The 25,843-nt window shown below is 45.2% G+C and overlaps 1 protein-coding gene across 5 annotated transcripts in view; it reads left to right on the top strand.

Annotated features, from left to right (window-relative positions):
* PDPN (podoplanin) overlaps positions 1-5,552 on the top strand; it is a 35,991-nt gene extending 30,439 nt beyond the window's left edge. For 3 of the 5 annotated variants that reach the window (XM_015114458.3, XM_028839581.2, XM_077973744.1), the window contains exons 4-6: positions 1,298-1,336; positions 1,892-2,003; positions 3,484-5,552. In XM_015114458.3, coding sequence (XP_014969944.2) covers positions 1,298-1,336; positions 1,892-2,003; positions 3,484-3,490 — 158 coding nt within the window. In that variant the 3' untranslated portion in view covers positions 3,491-5,552. The remainder of the gene's footprint in view (positions 1-1,297; positions 1,337-1,891; positions 2,004-3,483) is intronic. The other 2 variants (XM_001106933.5, XM_077973721.1) reach the window with 1 other exon arrangement.
* The last annotated feature ends 20,291 nt before the right edge of the window (positions 5,553-25,843 follow it).

The raw sequence follows: 25,843 nt of genomic DNA, 5'->3' as shown, positions 1-25,843 counted from the left end.
GGTGTCTTTGATAATGGTACATTAAGAGCTGGGAATCAGCAGCCACATGGTAGGCAAATGACAAGCAGATGATTGACTTATCTCTCCAGGCAGTTGACTTCTAGCAGTGACATTTGGGGAGTTGATTTGATGCCGTCTTTGTTCTGGGAAAGCTCAAACCCAGCCGTGTTCTCTATAGTGGGGGTAGCACAGTCAGCACAAGCTCTTACGTACTCTACACCCATGGGCTCAGCTTGTGCAGGGAGTGCCGGCTTCTGGGACCTGTACCCTGGAAGCATCTTGAAGGAGGCACCTTGTGCTGAGGAGAGCCTTGGTACAAAAGGGATGGTTTTCAAACCCAACCATTAGAAAAAGTAGGCATCTTTTACATGATAGTTGGCTAGTTTTACCACTGATTAGGGAAGCTTCTGGATATCTGGGGTATTTTGCAAGCTGCGAACTAAGATTTTAGGGCAGGGCCTGATTGATGATTAACTTCTCCAATTTCTTATAAAATCAAGGTATCTTGACTTTTTCTCCATCTGCAAACTAGTCAATAGCCACCTCCCAGAGGAGTAAAGGACTCGTTATATAAAGAGGTCAAGAAGAAAAATGAAACGTTTTTATTTTTAAATAAGTTATTGCATAAAATTATTCAAAATAAACTCACAATGACAATTATTCACATTGTAACTATTAGACTAGGTTTGACTGCAGATAGAAACCCTAAAATAACAGTGGCACAAACACAAAGGGTGTATTCATTCGCTCATGAAACTTAGCTGGGCCTGTTGTTGCCTTGTAAAAATCTGGATTTTGCCACCAAAGCAGCAGCAGGAAATAGATATTGAGACGAATCAGTCTTGGTCACATCTTCCCAAACTAGAGTATTATCTCACAATGAGTAATACCTCTTCACAGTCTGTCCCTTCTCTGTGATCTTGACATTGGACTAAGAATCCACAGCTCTGAATTCTTCTGCTACCTTAACCTCTGATACTTCTTGATCATTTATTTAAGATCTGTGTGGCTCAGTTACCTTTACTCTGCTTTCTAAATTAGATGAGACAAAATTAATACATGGAAAAGTGCTATGAACCCATTGGTGTGAATAAGGGTTCATAAATTAGATAATAATAGTTACAACGTGTCGCATCGGGGCTTGCTTAAAAATCCCCTGATCCAATTTATTTAAGAAACCATCCTGTTGGTTTATGTTCTGCTACTTTCCACTTGGGTAAGTTCACCTTTTGCCAATTGTTAAATTATAGTTATTAAGCCCTAATAATTCTACATTATTATATCTTTCTCTTTCCAGACAAAGTGGATGGAGACACACAGACAGCAATTGAGAAAGGTAGGCTAGATTTTGGCATCAAAATACTCCTACTGGAGCTTTTAAAAAATTTCTTTGAAGCTAATTGTTGAGACGAATTGCATTCTTTTCTGGATTGCAGTCAATGCGAGCAGAATAGAAAACCTTCGAGAACAGATTCCAAGCTTTTTTTTTAAGAGAGAAAAGGGAATTCCTTGTATTTGAAAATAAGCAAACCCCAGATGAGTCTATTCCCTTAATGTCAGAGATGGGGAATGGTATCATATCACAGTTTGTCGTTACTAAGGATGAAAATAGGGGCTAGCTTAATAGCCATACGTAAACACTACCCAAAAATGAACACTTAAGCCAATGTGAGTGTTATGTTGATAGATCCTCAGACCCAGAAATCTTCCCATTCGTAAAATAGGATTAGGCTAGCCCAGATTTTCTACTTTTGGAAGAAATGCTCTGTGCTTAAACAACATAGATCATTATTTGCTATGTACAGTAGGGCAGTGGCTTTGTTTATATATTACATATTTTATCACCGATGTGTTTTTTATCTGGGGCTCATGCTTTTTTTCTCTCATTCAGATGGTTTGGCGACAGTGACCCTAGTTGGAATCATCGTCGGGGTCTTACTAGCCATTGGCTTCATTGGTGGGATCATCGTTGTGGTTATGCGAAAAATGTCGGGAAGGTACTCGTAAGTAAATAACTTATACCCATGTGATAGGTAAATGAAGGCTATCATGTCTAGAACTCAAATCTTTGGACAGATAGAAATCTGTAATGTAAGCTGGGTGTGGTGGCTCATGCCTGTAGTCTCAGCTGCTGGGATCACCTGTAGATCAGCCTGGGCAACACAGTAAAACCCTGTCTCAAAAAAATAATCTGTGGTATAATGGTCCTGTTCCAAAGTTCCTTACTTGGGGCTTTGAGTGCAGTGGCTTACACTTGGAATCCCGGGGCTTTGAGAGGCTGAGGCAGGAGGTTCAGTTGTGCCCAGGAGTTAGAGGCTGCAGTGAGTTATTATGCCACTGCACTCCAGCCTGGGTGACAGAGCAAGACTCTGTCTCTTAAAAATGAGAAAAAGCCCCTTAATCTTGAGAAAGGCTACATCTGAAGTTTCCTCAGAAGAACAAATGTCTACTTAAGCCTTATAAATTTCCAAAAGAAGAGAGTGAGAGCCAGAGAGGGCTCGTAAGCTCACTTCTGCTGAGATCTGACCACGTCTGATCTCTTGTCTTAATTTTCCAACTAACTGAACTTGGAAGAAAATCCAAACCAAGTTTTAACCTGATGCCTAATCAGCCTGCCTCCAGCCATCAGAGATAGGTGGCTTCTAGAAAACCACCTGTCACAGAATTAGCAGCCCATTCTGATGAGGAGTTCCACTGAAGGAGGGGGTCTTTTTCATTGAGATCTCCTACTCTTGCCCTGCATGCACCCACACACGTGGTCATGGACTCCTAGCTTTGACTATTGATGAAGGGAAGGAGTTTTTTCTCCTTATTAAACTTCCTTAAGAATTCAGAATATCTACACTTATGGCCAGAGGAAACCTTTTTCTTTTTCTTTCTTTTCTTTTTTTTTTTTTTTTTTTGGAGACAGTCTTGCTCTGTCACCAGGCTGGATGGCTCACTGCAACCTCTGCCTCCTGGGCTCAAGCGATTCCCCTGCCTCAGCCTCTCAAGTAGCTGGGACTACAGGCATGCACCACCACACCTGGCTAATTTTTTGTATTTTTTAGTAAGAGACAGGATTTCACCATGTTGGCCAGGATGGTCTCGATCTCCTGACCTCATGAGCCACCCGCCTCAGCCTCCCAAAGTGCTGGGATGACAGGTGTGAGCCACCGCACCTGGCCAAAAACGTTTTTCTTATATGTGTTGGGGGATGATATATGATGGAGGGGAGGGGAGAGGACAAGTGATAACACACCTGGAGGGTTGAGGGATACCGGTGACAACACAGCTGTGGACTCAGCATGTTTGGAAAAGCCAGGGAGTCTGACCCTGCTGTGTGAGGATGAAGGGATGGAGGAGGAATGTCAGGAACAAGAGATCACCAGGTGTCAGAACTGGGAGGATTTAGAGCAAAGGACGGTAGGAACAAGGGCTCGCGGGGTTACTAGTCACAATGCCAGTAAGAGACACAACTGTCACCTTTCTCTATTCTCACAGGCCCTAAAGAGCTGAAGGGTTACGCCCTGCTGCCAACATGCTTAAAAGAGACCGTTTCTGACTCTGCGCCCTGTCCCTGAGCTCGTGGGAGAAGATGACCCGTGGAACACTTGCCCGGCCCACTTGGAATCCACGGTGACCTCTCCGCTTGCCAAAGTAACTGAAGGAAAGACTGTTCACCAGACTTGGCTCCTCTAAACATTTGCCTTTCAAACATGTTTTTGAATATACATTCTCTAAAAGATGATTTGAAAGACAAAATTCGTAGAAAATGGAGCAAAACTGTATAAGCTGATTTGTAACTAAGACTGGACCGTTGGATCGATGTTAGATGCTGTAACCATGTGTCTCCGTCTGACCGTTCTTGTTATTGTTAAAATGCAGAGGAATCTGGAAATATTTATATCCACGGAGTCCTTGGATCCAGTGCCACGTCAGTAAATAGCACCAGCGTTTTGCAATTGCTGATCTGCTGACATGTACCACACATTCTGGTCTAGTTTGTTCTATCTTTTAAAGCCTGATCTGGTGTGAATAATCAAGTAGAAAATCTAAACTTGGATAACACGTGATGAGCAACTGCCTTTAGCTGGTCCAGATTAATCATTTCAAAGACATCCATTTTAGATCACAAGCAGGAAGTCTATAGTCTCAAAGGCACTTTGTATCTCCCGAGTACGCCACCAGGCAGCCCCTAGAGTTGCTTTACCCAAATCCTTCTCCAGCCATGACTTGGTGACTCCAAGCTTGCTCCCACCTGCCCCCTCCACTTCCCTCAGATGATGGGGAGCCAGGGCTAAGGGGGCAGCCTTCTCTCTTCCCAATGATGCATATCCTTCGGATTGGCTGCTTTGTTCTGGAATATGGATATCTCAGCCTGGATGCCGAGGAAGCTGCCGGATGCCTCATGGTGCTAGTGGCTCAAGTGTTTTTGAAACTAAGAGCCACGTTGGCCCCCGTGCAGAAAGAAATCCTATGTGAGCCTCTCGTATGAGAAACAAAATCTGCCAGTTTTATAGCAACATTACTTTCTGCCTCTGAGGAAAGACACAGTGAACAAAAATCATTTTGTACAATCTTAATTTTAAAAGCAGCTGGACTTAAATACCTGGTTTAAAAATAGAAGATATCCCCGGTCCTCATGACATACCACAAATATCTGTGGGGTCCTATTGAAAAAAACGAAATAAAGGAGCCCAAGGGGTCATTCTGTCTCAGCACCATCCAGCCCGGCACTTCTCTTCCCATATATCCGTTGGATTTTTTTTGTTTTTTCTAAACAAAGTTTTTATACTGAGCAGATGTTCTGCCGTGATTGCGGTTGTGCAATTCTGGTATCCTCTAAATTTGTAAGCATTCGTAAAACAGGAAAAAGTAAACTATCAGTCAGAAGCACAGCCCATTCCTCCCATTTTTTGCAATAACGTGTGGATGTTATTTTAAACAGTGTGTCTATGTGTTCCCAAATCCAGCTGGCCCCACCGGCTCAGATTCCACATATATATATATCTATTTTTTGAAACGTAGTCTGCAACCTCCGCCTCCCGGCAATTGTACGTGTGTCAGGGCATCAAAAAGCAATTCTCCTGCCTCAGCCTCCCAAGTAGCTGGGACTAGAGTTGCCCGCCACCACACGCGGCTAATTTTTGTATTTTTAGTAGAGACGGGGTTTCACCGTGTTGGCGAGGATGGTCTCGATCTCTTGACCTCGTGATCTGCCCGCCTCGGCCTCCCGAAGTGTTGGGATTACAGGTGTGAGCCACTGTGCCCTTCCTCAGATCCCGTATTTGAACATCAGCTGTTTGAGAGAAGGGGGATGTGAAGAGCTGGATGAGTTTAAATAACTTTCACTTTCGTTGTTCAGATTCCTGAACAGGAGTTGGGATAATGGCCATCTTCTCTTTCCTATCCTTTCTTTCCCCCTCACTGTGAAAAATAACAGTCCACCCCAAGTCATACACTGGACCCAGTGCCTGCAGGGACAGGACTGTGGGTTTCTTGGTCACACCTGTGTTGGTGCTCAATGCAGTGTAGACATGTTTTCAAATAAAACAGATGATTGTGTACAACAATGAGTCAGACCTTTGTTGGAAAACAGACAAGTCTGGGCCACACTTGGGAACATCTCCAGATAAGATTACAACTTAGGTAAACGCCTGCCTGTTGCCTTGCTTGAGAGTGGATTATAGATGGCCAGAGGAAAGAATTCCACAGGAAAAAAACACACCTACACCTTTCAGCTAGGTCTGCCAAAGTAGGTCAAGCAGAAGCATGGGCAGGGGAGACACATGGCACCTGGGGGCTTTCGCCCTCTCTGGTCCCAAAGGGTTAATGAGGTTTTGCCTGATTTTTTTTTTTTTTTTTTTTTTTGAGACGGAGTCTCTCTGTTTCCCAGGCTGGAGTGCAGTGGTGCGATCTCGGCTTACTGCAACCTCTGCCTCCTGAGTAGCTGGGACTATCCACCATGCCCACCTAATTTTTGTATTTTTAATAGAGATGGGGTCTCACCACATTGGCCAGGATGGTCTTGATCTCCCTGCCTCGGCCCTCCCAAAGTGCTGGGACTAGAGGTGTGAGCCACTGAGCCTGGCCGCCTGATTCTTAATTTCTCAGCACTGGAGAGTAAAAGCAGGTGAGGGAGCAATTTCATTTTGCCACTGCTAGTCCTCCCTAGACACCTGACCTCAGGAGAGGTGAATCCCTGTTGCTGTGGGACGCCCCACAGTTCCTTGCTCACCCTGACCCTGGCTGGAGATTGCTGTGGCCAGCTCCTGCGTGGATGCTGCAGATCTGCTCCTCCTGACCCCACCTCACCACTCCATTTGGATTTCATCCTTCTGATGTGTGTCCCCTCCCTGCCAACTCCATCCCCACTTGTAAGGGTCAGGTGCTAGGAGCAGGAGAGCAGTTAGCCCCATGACTTCCTCAAAATAAATATTCACTTTTGTTAAATCAGGATTGTTGAATTTGTCTGTTGTCAGCAATCCTGGGTGCCCATTTGAGTTCCAAACGAGGAACCATATTGTACGTCTGTAGTCCCAGCTATTCAGTAGGCTGAGGTGGGAGGATCATTTGAGCCCAGGAGTACAAGGCCAGCCTGGACAACAAAGTGAGAGCTCCATCTCTTAAAAAACGGACCAGAGTTCTAGTCCCGTTCTGCTCCTCTACACCTGTAACCCTTCAGGGAAGTCATTTAACTTCTTTGGGCTGCAGTTTCTAATAACTTTCATGAGATTGTCAGAAAGCATCCCTTTTCTAGCAGAAAACTAACCATGTCTACCTAGTTCAACAGATTGAAAGAGAATGGACCCTCAACTATGTTACATGTAAATTTACATTCCATTACATGCCACCCCCAGGAGACGACTGGTGGAGGTGAAACTGGTGGAGGTGCCAAGGCCCTGGATGTTTAGGGAAACAACTCTTATCAGAGGTATCTGGGAGCAGGGGGTGCTGAAGCTAACTCTTTGCATGGTATAAAGGCCTTGTTTTTAACCCTTATTTTTTCCTCTCAACCTGGTAAAACCAGTTGAAAAAGCAGAGCTTAGTTCTGCTTCATGTGCCACCTTCAAGGCTCAGCATTCATGAACAGAAAAGAGCAAGGAACTGTTCATCCCTTGCTGTCTCTATTTTTATTTTTTTATATTTTTTATTTTTTGAGATGGAGTCTCGCTCTGTCTCCCAGGCTGGAGTGCAGTGGCGCAATCTCAGCTCACTGCAAGCTCCGTCTCCCGGGCTCACACCATTCTCCTGCCTCAGCCTCCCGAGTAGCTGGGACTACAGGCGCCCGCCACCATGCCCGGCTAATTTTTTGTATTTTTCGTAGAGACGGGGTTTCACCGTGTTAGCCAGGATGGTCTCGATCTCCTGACCTCGTGATGCGCCCGCCTCGGCCTCCCAAAGTGCTGGGATTACAGACATGAGTCATTGCACCCGGCCTCTATTTTTATGTTAATTCAGATTTATTTAATATTCAGGGCATGGGGCAGTTTGTGACATGCTTCGATTGAGGAATGATGCATGTTTTGATTTTAAAACTTGCGCCAATTAAAAGTCCATTGAAAGTGGAAAAAATTCTCCCCAAACTAGCTGCATATTAACACAAACACTAAAAATAGAATCATCCCCTTGTGTGCACTGGAGGACTCGTTACCTGAAACTTTGCCTTTCTCTTTGCTCTTCCTGAAGCTTAAAATTGGGTTAGAACATATAGTAGATCCTGAATTTTTCAACTCAGTAAACATAAATGATGTAAGTGTGGTTATTGGTCAACAGTGCAGAATGAGTCTCAGACCATACCCACTGGCGTGAATGGGAGTTTTTTTTTTTTGGCCCAGGGGTCCAGCATACAGGTATGTACCTGGTATAGGCAAAGCCAGCTTGAAAGCACTGAACACTATTCCTCAGCAGTTTTTCTTACTCTGAGATTATTTTATCAGACGCTGACTCAAAGCACGGCATGTTCTATTTCTGCATCCAAGGGCTCCGGGCCATAGTACAGACAGTCCTATGCGTGGTTCTGAGACCTTGCTCCTCCTCCCATTTTTTCTTTCCTACCTCCTTCTCTACTGCTGCCTCTGCCTTTCCACTGATGCAGATCTTTGAGAAAATAATCACGTGCCGGTCACATACCAGGGCGATCAGCAAATGTTTCTGAAGTGATGGCTTCTCTCTGGGTGCTGCTGAAGTAGTCAAAGAAATCGTCTGAAATATGTGCTTGAATAAAAGCACTTACGGTCCTCCGCATGTAACCTCAGGAAGGTGTGCAAGTGCCCTGACCATAGCAGGAGGTGGACCCCTTCCTCTTGCTCCCGTTCCCACCCTGCCACGGAGCATCTGTAGGTGAGGCTGGATCTGCTGATGGCGCAGGGCTCACTGGGCAGGGGGTACATAATGTGGGTGCTTGTCCAGCAAGATCCAGAAACAAACGACACTCCCTTGGGTATAACTGCTGAAGGACTCTCATGGGACAGGAGTAATCTGCTCATTCATTTATTTATTCATTCAAACATTTATGTTCGGGCCTGTCCCAGGTGCTGGGAATCCTGTGAATGAAACCAACAAAAATTCCTGCCCACATGGAGCTTACATTCTAATGCTGGAGACTACAAAAAATAAGTAAATCATAGAGTGTGAAAACGGGAGACAATGGAGAAAAACACAGCAAGGAGAGGAAGTTCAAGTTTGGAGGAGCTGCAGCTTGGCGTCTGGGGTGGGAGAAGGCCTGTCCGAGAGTTAAGCCATGTTCCTGAAGTGGCGGAGTGAGGAGTGATCCTGATGGGTACCTGAGGGAAAAGTATTTTTGGCAAAAGGCATAGCAAAGGCCTGAGGCAGGAGTACCCTTGGCATGTTTTAGGGAATGCAGGGAAGCTCAGAAGGCTGGAGCAGTCAGCGCAGGGGACCATGGTAGGAGATGATGTCACAGAGGTGGAGCACCCTTGGAAATGGGGAGCCATGGGAAGCTTTTGAGCAGAGGAGTGACGTGATCTGACTTATATTAAAAAAAAAAAAATCCTCATCTCTTTGGGAACTGGCCAGTGTGAGAATCCAAGCAAGAGATGATGGCAGTTCAGACCAGGATGATAGCAGTGGACATGGTGTAAAGTGGTCTGGTTCTAGTGATAATTTGAATGAAGTCAACAGAATTATCTGATAGATTGGATGTGGGATATGAGAGAAATGGGAGGGTCAAAATGACGCCAAGGATTTTGACTTAGGCAACTGGGATAATGGAGTTGTTATCGGTTAATAGGGCAAGGCTGTGGATGCTGCAGGCTTGAGAGAGCAGAGCTGGAGTTCTGTGTTGAATATGCGGAATTTGAGCTGTGTACAGATATCCAGCTAGGGGTATGAAGCAGGCAGTTGGGCACATGAGTCTAGAGCTTAAATGAGGGATGACTGGAGACATAATTTGGGAGTTACTAGAACCTAACAACCATGATGCTGATGATGAGCTCACCATGGGCATGAGTATAAATAGAAAAAGGCAAGCCCAAGAACTGAGCTCTGGTGTACCTCAAGGTTAAGAGTCAGGGATATGCAAAGAGATCACCGGAGTCGTCCACCACGGATTGGATGAGATACATTTCAGGATTAGCCATTCCTGTTCTCTTCTGTACCATCTAACAGTCTTCTGATTAATAATCCAGCTCCCCAAGTAGCTTAATACTGGAACAAGGGTGCCCTGGGCAATGGGCACAAATATTCCCACCATTGGAAAAGAATATTATTAGTTGAAAATTACTAACTTGGCATTTGGGGTTATAATCAGTTTCTTATGAGTTGATTGGCATGAGTTAGGTCCTAGGACCTGCTCAATCCTGGATACTGTTACACAATTAGGATTTTAAAACTATAAATCTGCAGGCCAGAATGATGACCATATCAAAATACTCCTGCATGTTGGGCGCCCAACTCTTCCCTAGACAACACTTCTATTGTCAAGTCCCAACTATAATGGTTCCTACGTGACCTCTCAGTTTAGCATCTATCTGCAGCCCTGAATTACTCTGATCAAGCTTCCAAATGACCTTCTGTGTGTCAATTCCAGGCCCTCTTCTTGGTCTTGTCTTCATTCATCCTTTGCAGCCATCGGCCCTGTTTTTGGTTCCCTTCTTTTTTTTTTTTTTTTTTTTTTTTGAGATGGAGTCTCGCTTTGTCGCCCAGGTTGGAGTACAGTGGCCGGATCTCAGCTCACTGCAAGCTCCGCCTCCCGGGTTTACGCCATTCTCCTGCCTCAGCCTCCCGAGTAGCTGGGACTACAGGCGCCCACCACCTCGCCCGGCTAGTTTTTTGTATTTTTTAGTAGAGAGGGGGTTTCACCGTGTTAGCCAGGATGGTCTCGATCTCCTGACCTCGTGATCCACCCGTCTCGGCCTCCCAAAGTGCTGGGATTACAGGCTTGAGCCACCGCGCCGGGCCTGGTTCCCTTCTTGAAGTCATCTTCTCCTGCTTGGTTTGCATGACATACTCCCATAGTGGTTGCCCTTCCTGGTTCTCTGCAAGCTGCTCCACTGGCTCTTGTCTTCATCTCCCGCTTTGCTCACAGGCATGCTTCAGGCTTACTTTTCGCTTCTCTGTGGTCTCTCCCTTGGGAAGCTCATCTACTCTCATAGCTTCAAATGGCATAAGCTCCAGAAGGGCAGGCATCTGTTTGGTTCTCGGCTACATCCTTAGCCCCTGCAGCAGTAACTGGCACATAACAGTGCCTCCCCCTTTACATGCGCACCACCAGCCTCCTAATTCAGATCCTCAAGCAAAATCTCATCACAATTACAAACTCAAATGCCCACATCCCCTCCTCCAATCTGATCTGCATTCTACCAATGGGATCTTCCTAAAATGTACTTTTTTTTTTTTTTTATACATGCCGCCACATTCTAAAAATGCTCCAGTGATTTCCTACAACATAACTTAACGGTCAAAGACTTCTACGCTTTTTTTTTTTTTTCTCCTTAAGATACAGGGTCTTGCTATGTTCCCCAGTCTGGATTTGATCAAACTCCTGGGCTCAAGCAATGCTCCCACCTCAGCGTCCTGAGCAGCTGTGACCGAAAGCCTGCACCACAGCACCCAGTGGCTTATACACTCCCATCCAAGTACCAGCCAGGTCTGACCCTGCTTAGCTTCACGAGGCGCATCCAGGGCGGTATGGCTGTAGACGCTGGCAGCTTCTGTACTTTATCATGGGACTGATACCACATTTGTACATCCAGTGTATTAGAGTGAAAAGAGCATGGTTCTAGACCCTGGCTGTTGCAGCTTTGGTTCCAGGCTGTCCTACTGCCAGTGTGGAGGAAATTGCTTAACGTTTTTACGTCATTACACTCTTGATTTAAAGGAACCAAGACTCAGAAGGAAAGCATCGTTATGCAATGCTGTGTGTTACATGTATACACGTGAAAACACGGGACACCAATCCTATGGGAACCCCAAAGCAGCTGCATAGCTCAGCCTTCAGGAACTGAGAGTTTTCTACACAGCACTGGATTCTGGATTGTCTTGACCCCTCTACCACTGTTCTGGACAGTTTTTCTGTGCCCCTGTGAGTCTATTCTCCACTTTTCCTGCCCTGACTCTGTGACCTGAGAGGCTGACTTGAATACACTACATCAACCAAGCTCTCTTGCTCTCAAGGTTCTGGCTGGGTTTGGCCAATGGAAGGCACCGAGAGGGGATCAAGGGCACTAGAAGAGACAGGCTGAAGTATTTATTCTTCCAGCTTCTTCTCTGCAAGGCCACATGCTGCCAGTCATTGTGTTTTTCTTTTTTTTTCTTCAAGAAAGAAAAAAAAGTCATTGTGTTTTTCTTTTTTCGAGACGGAGTCTCTCTTTGTCGCCCAGGCTGGAGTACAGTGGCGCGATCTCGGCTCACTGCAACCTCCACCTCCGGGTTCAGGCAATTCTCCTGCCTCAGCCTCCCGAGTAGCTGGGACTACAGGCATGTGCCACCATGCCCAGCTAATTTTTTGTAATTTTAGTAGACTACACACTTGCCCATGTGGTTTTATCAGTCAAGGTGCTGGCAGGAAACACATGCCACCCTCAAAAGAGTGATGGCAGAGAGTTGGATGAAGGAACTCTTTACCAGTGGCAACACAGAGTTAAGGAAACTAAAAAGGGACAATGAAGCACCTGAAGGTTAGCGACTGTGAGAAGCCCTTAGCATCCCTAGGTTTCTGGAACCTGGTGAGACGTAGGATAAGAGCAAAGGGCCACCCAACAGGAGCTGGGGTTTTTGGTAGAAAAGCACAATGACTGGACCGGGCATGGTGGCTCAGGCCTGTAATCCCAGCCCTTCAGGAGGCCAAGGTGGGTGGATCACTTGAAGCCAGGAGTTCGAGACCAACCTGGCCAACGTGGCGAAACCCCGTGTCTACTAAATTTACAAAAAATTCCACATTTCCAGGACTTCTGATGTCTAAGGAAATCGGGTTGGCCTGGCTAGTCACCACAGCCTCTGTTGGCCAGAGCTTCCTGTGCCAAGCCTCAGGTCACTGCTTACCGCAGATACTGACGCTGCCCCCGCAAGTCATTGTCCGTTCCTTGTTGACAGGTGGTAGTTATGGAAAGAAGAACGCCCAAGAAGGTGTGGAAAATAATACTCACATCACAAAGTTTTTATCAGTTTTAAAGTAAATAATGAACGTTTAATGCCTATATGAAAACACAGAGACTACTCTGTAATTAACACAATTATTCCAACAACCACTTCTTGCTTCCATTATTATAGTCAGTTACTCTTACATCATCCCTGTGAAGCAGACAGGGCAGAAATTATTTCCAATTTACAGATGAAGAAATTGAGGTTCAAATAGTTGCCTAAAACTACAGTTACCCAATGCCCGAAGTACAACCAGAATGCAGGTGTCTTGATTTGTTCTCCATCCCTCTTTTGTTTAGTCCACTTGTCTTTTTCTTTTCTTTCCTTTTCTTTTCTTTTCTTTTTTTTGAGACGGAGTTTCACTCTTTTTGCCCAGGCTGGAGTGCAGTGGCGCAATCTTGGCTTATTGCAACCTCCGCCTCCCAGGTTCAAGCGATTCTCCTGCCTCAGTCTCCTGAGTAGCTGGGATTACAGGTGTATGCCACCAGGCCTGGCTAATTTTGTATTTTTAGTAGAGATGGGGTTTCATCATGCTGGCCAGGCTGGTCTTGAACTCCTGACCTCAGGTGATCCGCCCGCCTCAGCCTCCCAAAGTGCTGGGATTACAGGTGTGAGCCACCACGCCTGGCCAATTTATTGTTTTTGTTTGTTTGTTTGTTCGTTTTTGAGATGGAGTCTCGCTCTGTGGCCAGCCTGTAGTGCAGTGGCGTGACCTCAGCTCACTGCAAGCTCCGCCTCCAAGGTTTATGCCATTCTCCTGCCTCAGCCTCCAGAGTAGCTGGGACTACAGGCGCCCACCACCACACCCGGCTAATTTTTTTGTATTTTTAGTAGAGACAGGGTTTCACCATGTTGGCCAGGATGGTCTCGATCTCCTGACCTAGTGCTCTGCCTGCCTCGGCCTCCCAAAGTGCTGGGATTATAGGCGTGAGCCACTGGGCCCGGCCAGGAAAGTTATTTTTTAAATTATAAAATATTTTAAACAGGCCAGGCATGGTGGCTCAAGCCTGTAATCCCAGCACTTTGGGAGGCCAAGACGGGCAGATCACGAGGTCAGGAGATCGAGACCATCCTGGCCTACACAGTGAAACGCCGTCTCTACTAAAAAAATACAAAAAAACTAGCTGGGCGTGGTGGTGGGCACCTGTAGTCCCAGCTACTCGGGAGGCTGAGGCAGGAGAATGGCGTAAACCCGGAAGGCAGAGCTTGCAGTGAGCGGAGATCTGGCCAGTGCACTCCAGCCTGGGCGACAGAGCTAGACTCCATCTCAAAAAAAAAAAAAATTTTTTAAACATATAGAAAATTACAGAGACTAATGAAAAAGCCTCCTATACCCCACCACCTGGCACTAGCAAATCTTAACATTTTCATATATTTTCCATATAATTTTGTTTTAGAGATAAAAACTTATTCATGTTGTCCCTCAGGGACCCTCCTGACATCAGTTCCTCTCTTCCCTCCTTCCCAGAGGGACCATTCTCCTGAACTGGATGCATTTCGTATGGAACATGCACATTTTCTACTATTCTTATTTTGTATGTATATATTGATAATCATGAATGTGCATGTTTTCAACTTTTATATACACAAAATTATTCTCTGCAGCTTGCTTTCTCTATTCACAGTATTGTTTTAGATTTATCCTTATGGATGCAAAGAATTCTGATGAATCTGCCTGGCTGGTGTCATTTTTAAGTCACCATTTACTTATGTTTTTTCCAGTCAATGGATATTTACAAAGTTTCTAGATTTCTGAATTACAAACAATGTTGTGACAAAGGGGGTCATAATGAAAGAAGTTTTATTTTCCTAGGGAGCAGGATTTTGTCCCCTAGGAAAAATAAAAATAAAAATGAGTTAATTTTTTGGATATTTAAATATCCAGTTCAGGTAAAATGACTCATGCCTGTAATCGCAGCACTTTGGGAGGCTGAGGCAGGACGATCAATCGCTTGAGGCTCAGAAATGGAGGTTACAGTGAGCTGTGATCGCACCACTGCACTCCAGCCTGGGGGACAGAGTGAGGCCCTGTCTCTAATAAATAAATAAATAAATGAATAGTAAATATTCAGACATGACTATGAATTACCTGGCATTTTTCTTAGAAAAGTGATGCTCAGGCTGAGGCAGGCAAATTGTTTGAGCCTAGAAGTTTGAGACCAGCCTGGGCAACATAGCGAAACCCTGTCTCTACAGAGAGTTAACCAGGTGTGGTGGCTCGTGCGTGTAATTCCAGCTGCTTGCGAGACTGAGGCATGAGAATCTATTGAATCTAGGAAGCAGAGGTTTCAGTGAGCCAAGATTGCGCCACTGCACTTCAGCCTAGGCAACGAAGCAAAACCCTGTCTCAAAAAAAAAAAAAAAAAAAAAGAAAGAAAGAAAAAGAAAAGTGACACTCATATAGAAAGGTGCTTTAAATTAATTGGATTTAAGTGGTCAATAACTTCACAATGATCCTTGTCTCTATCCATCTATTTTCCCTCAGATGACCACCTGATCTGGCTTTTTTCTATGTGAAAGCATGTGAATAAAATGTTTATTATTTCTTTTCAGAATGATAGAAATGTCTCATCTATATTCCATGAAAACATTTGTGGAGCTAGTTAATTATTTCTAATGGGAACATGACTTAGTGCAAAGTCAGCAGTTTTTATAGTATAAGGTGATTTTTTTTGTTGTTGTTAAATACAAGGTGATTTATCAGATGTTGGAAGAGATTTGCTTAATATGTAAAAGAAAAAGAACTTGAAGATGTGAAATTGGCCCTGAGAGAAATCCTTCTGGTCACCAGAGTCCAAAAAGATTTATGAGAAATATGTCAAAAATGGAGGGATTTCATAATAGGCACCTTCTCTGAAATGAAAAAGAATTGCTAGGCACACAAAATTAATTCAACATCTTTCTTTCCCCTTCCTCTCTCTTTTCTTTCTTTCTCCTTCCTTCTTTCCTTCCTTCCTTCCTTCCTTCCTTTCTTTCTTTCTTTCTTTTCTTTCTTTCTTTCTTTCTTCTTTCTTTCTTTCTTTCTTTCTCTTTCTTTCTTCTTTCTCTTTCTGTCTTTCTCTTTCTCTCTCTCTTTTTTTTTTTTTTTTTTTTTTTGACAGTCTTGCTCTGTTTCCCAGGCTGGAGTGCAGTGTTGAGATCTCTGCTCACTGTAACCTCTGCTTCCCAGGTTCAAGCGATTCTTGTGCCTTAGCCTCCCAGATAGCTGGGATTACAGGCATGCACCACCATGCCTGGCTAATTTTTGTATTTTTAGTAGAGACAGGGTTTTGCCATGTTGACCAGGCTGGTCTCAAACTCCTGACCTCAAGGGATCCGCCTGCCTCTGCCTCCCAAAGTGCTGGGATTACAGGCGTGAGTCACCATGCCCGGCCTTTTCTTTTTTCAAATAGGAAAGGAATATTCTTGATGTTGATTGGGAATTTCTCCACATAACATTTTATTCATTTTATTTTACTTACTTTTTATCGGTGAATGGTAGATGTACATAGTTTTTGCAGTACATTGAATACATCGATCTTTGAATACCTCATTGAATACATTCATATGATGTGTAAAGATCAAGTCAAGGTAACTAGGATATCCATCCCCTTGACACGTATCATTTGATCACCATCACTTTCAGAAAGTAACTGGAGCCAACCCCACTTGTAATGGGTTGAATGGTGGTGCCCAGAAAGACAGGTCCAAGTCCGTACCCCTGGTCCCTGGGAAGTTGACTTTATTTGAAAAAAGGGCCTTTACAAATGCAATTAAGCTAAGAATTTTGAGATGAGATCATCCTGGCTTAACCGGGTGGGCTCTAAGTCCAATAACAAGTGTTCTCATAAGAAGAAGAGACACAAACAGGAGAGGAGAAACACAGGGAGAAGGCCACACTAAGACAGAGGCAGAGACTGGAGTGATGCTGCCACAAGCCAAGGAACACCTGGCACCCCTAGAAGCTGGAGGAGGTCAGAAGCCCCCGCTAGAACCTTCAGAAGGAGATGGCTCTACTGACACCTTGATTTCAAACTCAATGCAAAAATGTGTTCCTGTTGTTTTAAGCCACCCAATTTGTGGTCATTTGTCACAGCTGCCCTAGGAAATGAATGTGGCTTCCAAGCAACCATCTGTGAGGGCATCTTCCCACTACCCATCCAGCCCATCCCAGATGGAAAGCAGCACTGACCTTTGCACTCTGACCCGGCGCCATTCCCTTGATCCTTCCAAACAATGGATTGGCAGCCACTGTGCTTCCTTTGTGGCAGACAGATGTTACCAGACCCTTCCATACCGTCATTCCAATTTGTCACTCATGCTGGAGGAATCCATGGTGAAAGAAATGTGGCCGAGAACAATAGGCAGAGCCCACCCTTGCATGACGAGCGGAACACACAGGCAGACATGCTGCGTTAATTCCTCCACTCCATGATGACTAATCCTGAATAACTTCCTTACCCGACATTCACCTTCAGTGGCCAGAAACGCTTTAATGTATTAAATTCCAATATCCATTTAGTGAGCATTCAACAGATGTTCACTAAGTGTCTCCTCTAAGTTAGGCGCTATGCCGTAGATGTTAACATTGAGATGAAAGTACTCTAGGCCAGGCGCGGTGGCTCACGCCTGTAATCCCAACACTTTGGGAGGCCGAGGTGGGCAGTCACCTGAGGTCAGGAGTTCGAGATCAGCCTGGCTAACATGGTAAAACCCTGTCTCTACCAGAAATACAAAAATCAGGCAGGCAAGATGGTGGGCACCTGTAATCCCAGCTACTCGGGAGGCTGAGGCAGGAGAATCACTTGAACCCAGGAGGCAGAGGTTGTAGTGAGCTGAGATCATGCCCCTGCACTCTAGCCCTGGGCAACAGGGTGAGACTGCATCTCAAAAAAAAAAAAAAAAAAAAAAAAAAAAAGTACCGTAATAATCCATAAAGCATGCCAGTAAAAATATTCCTTTGGGTCTGTTGCTAAAGGAGAAATTGTTTGGTCTGGGAGTATTGTTCATTATGGAGCACGTTAGTGGGACTAACGTACATTATTGATGCTGTTTGCAGATTACACTTAGGCAGCCAACCACGCAGCAGCATAGTTTCAAACTCAAGGGCTTCTTTGCCACCTGCCCACCTCCCGTTTTTTTGCCCCTCTCCCCAGACTCCTAGTCTCTGCCCTATTCCCATGGAGTCTACCCTCAGCAGGCTGCCAACTGATCTCCTAAGAAGAAAAAACCATGCAGTAGAAGCAGTCAAGTGTGATAAGACCTGATTTGCAGTTCACGTACAGAATATTACCTGTTTCTTTATCTGTAAAACAGACATAATAACACAGTCTGGTCTAGCTCAGAAGATTGCATCTGGAGCAAACAGATAGTGCTTGTAAATGTTTTGTGTATTATAAAGCAACACACAGCAGCAAAATGAGCTACTGTTTGGCAACCATCACGTCCAGGCACCATGCATTCTCTACACACATTACCTCTGATTCTTATAGCAATCCTGAAATGTGGGTATCATTTTTGTCCTTCTTCAGGTGAGGAAACCAAGAGTTGGAATGGTTGAATTACCAAAGCCACCCAACAGCAGGTAGAGGGGCTGGGCCTTCAACTATGCCACTGTGTCCCCAATATAAGGTATTATATCCGCAGAGGCTCACTCAGATGAAATACTACGTCTAGTCTAGAGAAATAAATTGTTTTAAAAATCCAAGAATCAAAGGAATATCACCAATGGTGGAATTTCAGGCACTGGGACAGGTAGTAAAATATCTTTTTAAAAGAGGTCTTGCTGGACGCGGTGACTTATGCCTGTAATCCCAGCACTTTGGGAGGACGAGGCAGGTGGATCACGAGGTCAGGAGATCGAGACCATCCTGGCTAACATGGTGAAACCCCGTCTCTACTAAAAATACAAAAAATTAGCCGGGCATGGTGGCGGATGCCTGTAGTCCCAGCTACTCAGGAGGCTGAGGCAGGAAAATGGTGTGAACCTGGGAGGCGGAGCTTGCAGTGAGCCCAGATCGTGCCACTGCACTCCAGCCTGGGCGACAGAGCGAGACTCTGTCTCAAAGAAAAAAAAAAAGAGGCCCTGCCGGACGTGGTGGCTCATGCCTGTAATACCAGCAATTTGGGAGGCCGAGGTCAGGAGTTCAAGATTAGCCTGACCAACGTGGTAAAACCCTGTCTCTACTAAAAATGCAAAAATTAGCCAGGTGTGGTGTAGCATGCCTGTAGTCCCAGCTACTCAGGAGGCTGACACAGGAGAACTGCTTGAACCCGGGAGGCAGAAGTTGCAGTGAGTCGAGATCGTGCCACTGCACTCCAGCCTGGTGACAGAGCAAGACTCTGTCTCACAAAAAAAAAAAAAAAAAAAAAAAAAAAAAAAAAGGAAAGAAAAGAAAAAAAATAAAAGAGGCCTTGCCAGAGTCACCGATTTTATGGCATGGAAGTGGCCACCTGCCCTCTGTACGCTATGTCTATGTCAGACCTGGGATACGGTTTAATGCAGTCTTACTTTTTATTGCAGCCCAGTCCACCGCTGCCATCTCTCCTATTTATGAAAGTCAAGTCATCGCTATAGTGAATGTGTATGGTGCAGCCATAAAGCTTCAGGCGGGTACCACAGCAGGACACACAGAGGAGTGTCCCTGCTCATCACTCACACCCCAGCACACAGCAGCTATCCAGAGCATATATCTATAGCATGCCATGCACACTTGGTCTCTTAAAGTCGGGTGGAGCTTTTAGAGTGCCTTTAGAATGTTCCAATTTTTCTTATTTAGTGGGTGTGGCATGGTTCATCCAGGGAAGGGTCTGACGAAGAGCATGGCAGGTGGTAAGGAGGGGACAAGAGAAATTCTGGGGAGGAGGGCTCACTTTGCTAGGTTTGGGGTCAGATTCTATTCCCCAAATCATCCATTCCCAGCTCAGTGCCCAAAATCATGATAATCCATATTTTCCAAGTCTCCAAGAGACTTGCAAGAAGCAAAACACAAACTTATTGAGCTTTGACATGTGCCCTGGGCTAAACTAGGTAAGAATGTCAAGTTTGATTAGCCAAGCATGGTGGCTCAAGCCTGTAGTCCCAGCTACTTGGGAGGTAGACCTGGGAAGATCGCTTGAGCCCAGGAGTTCCAGGCTACAGTGAGCTATGATGGTGCCCCTGCACCCCAGCCTGGGCAATAGAGCAAGACCCCATCTCTAAAAAAAATTTAAATTTGATTATACTAATCAAAAACTTTGTTTTTTTAAATTGAGACAGGGTTTCACTTTGTGACTCAGGCTGGAGTGCAGTGGCACAATCTCAGCTCACTGCCACCACTGCTTTCCAGGCTTAGAAGATCCTCTAACCTCAGTCTCCTGAGTAGCTGGGACTGCAGGCATGCACCACCATGCCCGGCTAATATTTCTCTTTTTTGTAGAGATGGAGTTTTTCCATGTTGCCCAGGCTCTGATAAAAAAAACACAAAAAGCAAACTTTTGACCACATGTCCCTAGGAGTAAAAGCTCTGTGAGCTGTGAGTACTCGCTCCTAATATGCTGTTAGGTTGAACTATATGAAATTGCCTTTTTTGTGGGGTTGAAAAAAAAAGTCCAACAATGACAATTCCATATTGTCCAATCCAATATATGTTTCTAAATTGTAAATACATAGACTGCTGCTAATTTTCCTGTTGAATATTAGAAAGACGTAATTTCTTTCTTTCTTAAAGATACAAACTAAATATCAATAATTCTTGTCTGTGCATGGTGGCTCACACCTGTAATCTCAACACTTTGGGGGACCAAGGCAGGAGAATCACTTGAGGCCAGGAGTTTGAGACCAACCTGGACAATATAGTGAAACTGCATCTCTACAAAAAATTAAAAACTGTTAGCCAGGAATGTTGGCATACACCTGTAGTCCCAGCTACTAGAGAGGCTGAGGTGGGAGGATTGCTTGAGCCAGGGAAGCCAAGGCTGCAGTGAGCTATAAGTGTGAAACTGCACTCCAGCCTGGGTGACACAGCAAGACCCTGTCTCAAAAAAAAAAGAAGAAGAAAAAAAAAGAATTCTCATATCTTCCTGTATTCCAAAGAACCATGGTGTGTGCCCTCCACGCTGGAGACCACTGCTGCAGATGTAGGAGTGCCATGGGCGCTGTGACATGAAAGAGGGATATTTGAGCTGAGCCTTCAGAACGGATGGAATTGCCTTTGTCCAGTGGAGGGACTTCCTGAAAACAGCAGAACCTAATCACAGAGGCGTGAAAGGGTGGTAGGCTGAGGGATGATGGCAATTGCGTGTCAATATCCTTAGGGCCAGCCAACTACTCACCAACATAAACATAGCCAGAACAGAGCCCCTTTCTGGAAAACCCTATCTGGCAGGATAGATAGCAATTAGATTTGTTTTCCCCACATTCTGCTCCCTAATATTCTTGGACTCAGAGCACAGAAGAGAATGTGTCTGGCTATAATGGGTTCCACGGTGGCCACCCCAAAAGCTATGTCCACCTCCAAGTCCCTAGACCCCTTAAATGTGACTGACTTTATTTGGAAAAAGGGTCTTTGTGAATGTAATTAAGTCAAGGACCTTGAGGTGGGGAGATCATCCTGGATTACCTAGGTAGGCCATAAATCTAAAGACAAGTGTCCTTCTAAGGACAAGACACAAGCGAAAGAGGAGGGGGCCGTGTGACCATGGAGGCAGAGACTAAAGTGATGCAGCCACAAGCCCAGTAATGTCCGGCAGCCACCAGAAGCTGGGACAGGCAGGAACGGATTATTTGCTAGAGTGTCCAGAGGCAGTGCACACCTTCATTTCAGACTTGTGGTCTCCAGAGCCATGAGAGATTAGATTTCTGTTGTGTCAGGCCACTGCACTTGTGGTACCTTGTTATGGCGCCTCAGGAAACTAGTACTGTAGGCAGATGCCCTTCAATCCTCTTGCAAAGATCATCCATTAATGCAAAACTGGGTGGGAGAGAGAGGAGATCTATCTTTGAACAGCTCCAATCCAGCCCACAGAAGACCCTCCAAATGCAACCGTCTTAGCATCACATTCAAACCTCTGATGGAGCCTGCTCTTCCTGTTCCCCAGTGCTTTGCACCAGAGCATGACTGTTCATGGGGGAACAGCTTTGCCACCAGGCAGCCCACTCAGGGGTCAGGCCATGCTCCGTAATCCGAGCTCTGAAATTAGCTCCAGCTAATCCCAGCCCACCTTGGGAATCAATCTGCGGTTCATGAAGGACTTCCACGGTCGGCAACAAGATGAAGAGGGGACATGCAGCTGGGGGATGGGGAATAATCAGAGCAGGTGCTGGTAGCAGCAAGGATCTAAATCACAGCCTTGGGCTGCCCTCCAGCTGCAGCAGAGCCCACTCAGTAAATGAACCTTGCATCACACCAGCTATGTGTCCTTTTGCATCTGTGGATTTAGGCATGGAACCAATCTTACAGACCCCTCTCGATAACAAACTTTTGCTTGTTAAGATCTCAATGCTGAGGAGAGAGTTAAACCCCTGTGCAAATCACATTTGAGGGCATTTCTGTTTCTTTTTTTTTTGAGACGGAGTCTGGCTCTGTCGCCCAAACTGGAGTGCAGTGGCCAGATCTCAGCTCACTGCAAGCTCCGCCTCCCGGGTTTACGCCATTCTCCTGCCTCAACCTCCCGAGTAGCTGGGACTACAGGCGCCTGCCACCTTGCCCGGCTAGTTTTTTGTATTTTTTAGTAGATGTGGGGTTTCACCGGGTTAGCCAGGATGGTCTCGATCTCCTGACCTTGTGATCTGCCCGTCTCTGCCTCCCAAAGTGCTGGGATTACAGGCTTGAGCCACCGCGCCCGGCCGGCATTTCTGTTTCATACCTTTGCTGGCATACGTTTCCAAGGTCCAAGGGAATCATTCCCATCACTTCTGCCTGGAGGCTGTCCCTCATGGGAACGGAGCATCCTGGGCATGGAGTGGGAACAAGCATGGGGGAAGAGGAGCTGGTGTTTTTTAAATTGAATCAAGAAGATTCTCTGCATTCAGTAAAGAGGTAATATGCTTAAAGCACCAATCCCCTGCGGTTGTTGAAATGAAATTTTCTTATCACATCGAATGCATCTTTCAGACACCTTGATACGGAAGGCAAAGATCTACTGGAGAGAAAGCCCCGAGTCCTTTAAGGCTTCCAGGATCACTTTGTCGTGACTGGAGGGAAGCCAGAATTTATGTGTAGTGTGAGTGATCTGAACCCTGATCGGGTATACAGAATTCCTTCAGAGACATGGGTTTGTACCCCCCACCACTTGACCCTCCAAATGGTTTCCATCTTCCAAAAGCACACAGGGACTCTCATCTCTTCCTCAATCCCAGCTTCCTTCAACAGAACTCTCCAAGCTAATTCACTTTCTTCTTCAAAGCTTTAGTGAGGTTTTGTTTGCTAGAAAATTCCCTGTGAAAACTTGTGGAAATTAAAAGCCCGGGATCTGAGCTGGACTCCAGGATCTGAGCTGGACCCCGGGATCTGAGCTGGACTCCAGGATCTGAGCTGGACCCCGGGATCTGAGCTGGCCTCCGGGATCTGAGCTGGACCCCGGGATCTGAGCTGGCCTCCGGGATCTGAGCTGGACTCCCGGGATCTGAGCTGGACTGCAGGATCTGAGCTGGACTCCAGGATCTGATCTAGGCTACGACCCTAACGGAGACAGCGCTCAGGTTATTTGAGGCTCTGAATAGGAATAGAGAAGCAAGAAGCAGAGCATTCAGCACCCATAAGGAAAGAAAGGCAGCAGCGGAGAATGTGAATGAACAATCTGTTCACTGCTTTGTGAACTTCAGGCAGAAGCCACCATAAATAGCTCGTTTCACATTAATGATGACTTCTGGAATTTCTAAGGTAGAAATTCAATAAAAATGAACAATTACAGTATAAACAGTGCACTCTTTGGCAGCTTCAAAAATACTTAAAATTCTGTTTAAAACATTACATACGTCCAGTGGGATCTCGTTTTAGATAGCTGCTTGAGAAAATACAATTTTGCACCCAAATACTATAGTCCAGAGAACACCTCAAAATCTCTTTTGATGGCACATGATTTATTCTGGCACAACACTGAAATTTGAGCTTTGAATTCTGGGCTCTCTGGCTTTTCTTTGTTTTGTCTTTTTTTTTTTTTGACAGGGTCTCACTGTGCCACCCAGACTAGAGTGCAATGGCATGACATCAGCTCACTGCAACCTCCGCCTCCTGGGTTCAAGCGATTCGCCTGCCTCAGCCTCCAGAGTAGCTGGGATTACAGGCACGTGCCATCACAACTGATTGATTTTTGTATTTTTAGTAGAGATGAGGTTTCGCCATGTTTGCCAGGCTGATCTCAAACTCCTGACCTCAAGTGATCTGCCTATCTCGACCTCCCAAAGTCCTGGGATTACAGGAATGAGCCACTGTGCCCAGCCCCATGACTCTCTTACATAAGAGTCATGCCACCTCATTATCTGAAAAGAAAGAAGTCTTGACCTAAACCTTGAGAGTCAGGGTATACATTGCAGAGGACACAGAATACAAACCTGGGATACTCATTTTAACTAAGATGAAGGAAGTAATGCTGTAATTTCAGAATTTGTCTTTAATCCTTCATCAGTCATCATTTATCCTGAAAAGCTATAATTGCATTTAAACAATTTTTTCAATGGCAGAAATAGGATCTGGATTTGATACACTTTTGGATCAAAGCTGACAGGCTAACTTTAAAATGGGTGATATTTTAAAGTTAGCCTGTCAGCTTTGATCCAAAATTGTATCTAGATTCCATTTCTGCCATTGAAAAATTATGGATGACTAGTTTGTGGGACGTGCTGCACGTGGTTCACCATACAAGTTCAACACACCCAAACTGGTGTATAATGGAAACTTTTTACTGACTTCAATAAGATCAGTCACTGCTTATGAGCTTGGATGTCACAGTAATGTCAAAGTGCTATAAAATTTTCTCAATGTCTATTCTCGATTTCTGTACTTTTCTTTTCTTTTTTCTTTCTTTCTTTCTTTCTTTTTTTTTTTTTTTGAGACAGAGTTTTGCTCTCGTTGCCCAAGCTGGAGTGCAATGGCATGGTCTCAGCTCACTGCAACCTTCCCCTCCTGGGTTCAAGAGATCCTCCTGCCTCAGCCTCCCAAGTAGCTGGGATTACAAGCACCCACCACCACACCCGGCTAATTTTTGTATTTTTAATAGAGACAGAGTTTCACCATGTTGGCCAGGCCAGTCTCAAACTCCTGACCTCAGGTGATCCACCCACCTTGGCCTCCTGAAGTGCTGGGATTACAGGTGTGAGCTACCACACCTGGCCCCAATTTCTGTACTTTTAGGTCTTGAATGAGTAACAAACAGTTCTTAGGACAGCATCAGTCTACAAACTGATCTAGTCCAACCTCTCCTTTTTTTGCAGATTTATTTATTTAATCATTCATTTATTCAGCAAATAGCAGTATTAGTCCATTCTCACACTGCTATAAAGACATACCTGAGACTTGGTAATTTGTAAAGAAAAGAGGTTTAATTGACTCATGGTTCTGCAGGCTGTACAGGCTTCTGCTTCTGGGGAGGCCTCTGGAAACTTACAATCATGGTGGAAGGCAAAGGGGAAACAGGTACACTTCACATGGCTGGCAGGAGAGAGAGAGAAGGGAAAGCACTACACTTTCAAACAACCAAATCTCGTGAGAGCTCTGTCACGAGAACAGCAAGTGGGGAGTCTGCCTCCATGATTCAATCACCTCCCACCCAGGCCCCTTCTCCAACAGTGAAGATTACAATTCAACATGAGATTTGGGTGGGGACACAGAGGCTAACTGTATCAAGCATCTACCACGCATTGTTCTAAACACTGGGGATAGAGCAGGGAACACTTCAGAGATGGTCCCTACCCTCTTTGTTGTGGTGGAGACAAATTATAGAATATAATTTTAGGTTGTGAAAATATGCAATATAATTTTAGGTTGTGAAAATTGCTATTCAGAAACACCAAGCTGAGCAAAGTAATAGAGAGTGAAGGGGTGGAATTGAGTGCTAGTCCAAAACACAATGGGGATGGAAGGACTCTCTAAGGAGGTAGAAGAGGTGAACATCTAAGCTGAGCCACAAAATGAAAGGTAGCAGGGAGTCATGCAGGTGCCTGGCAGAAGAAAGATCCAGATTGAGAAAGCAGCAAATGCAAAAGCCCTGGAGAGGAATGAATTTGGTGTCTTTGAGAAAGAGAATAAAGCCAATGTGGCTGGAGTGAGTGACTGAGAGAGAGGGGAGTTGAGAGATGAGG

This window comes from Macaca mulatta, chromosome 1 (assembly GCF_049350105.2).
Source record: "Macaca mulatta isolate MMU2019108-1 chromosome 1, T2T-MMU8v2.0, whole genome shotgun sequence".
NCBI lineage: Eukaryota > Metazoa > Chordata > Mammalia > Primates > Cercopithecidae > Macaca > Macaca mulatta.
Note: the sequence above shows the minus strand (reverse complement) of the source record. Positions and strands in the feature narration are given on the sequence as shown.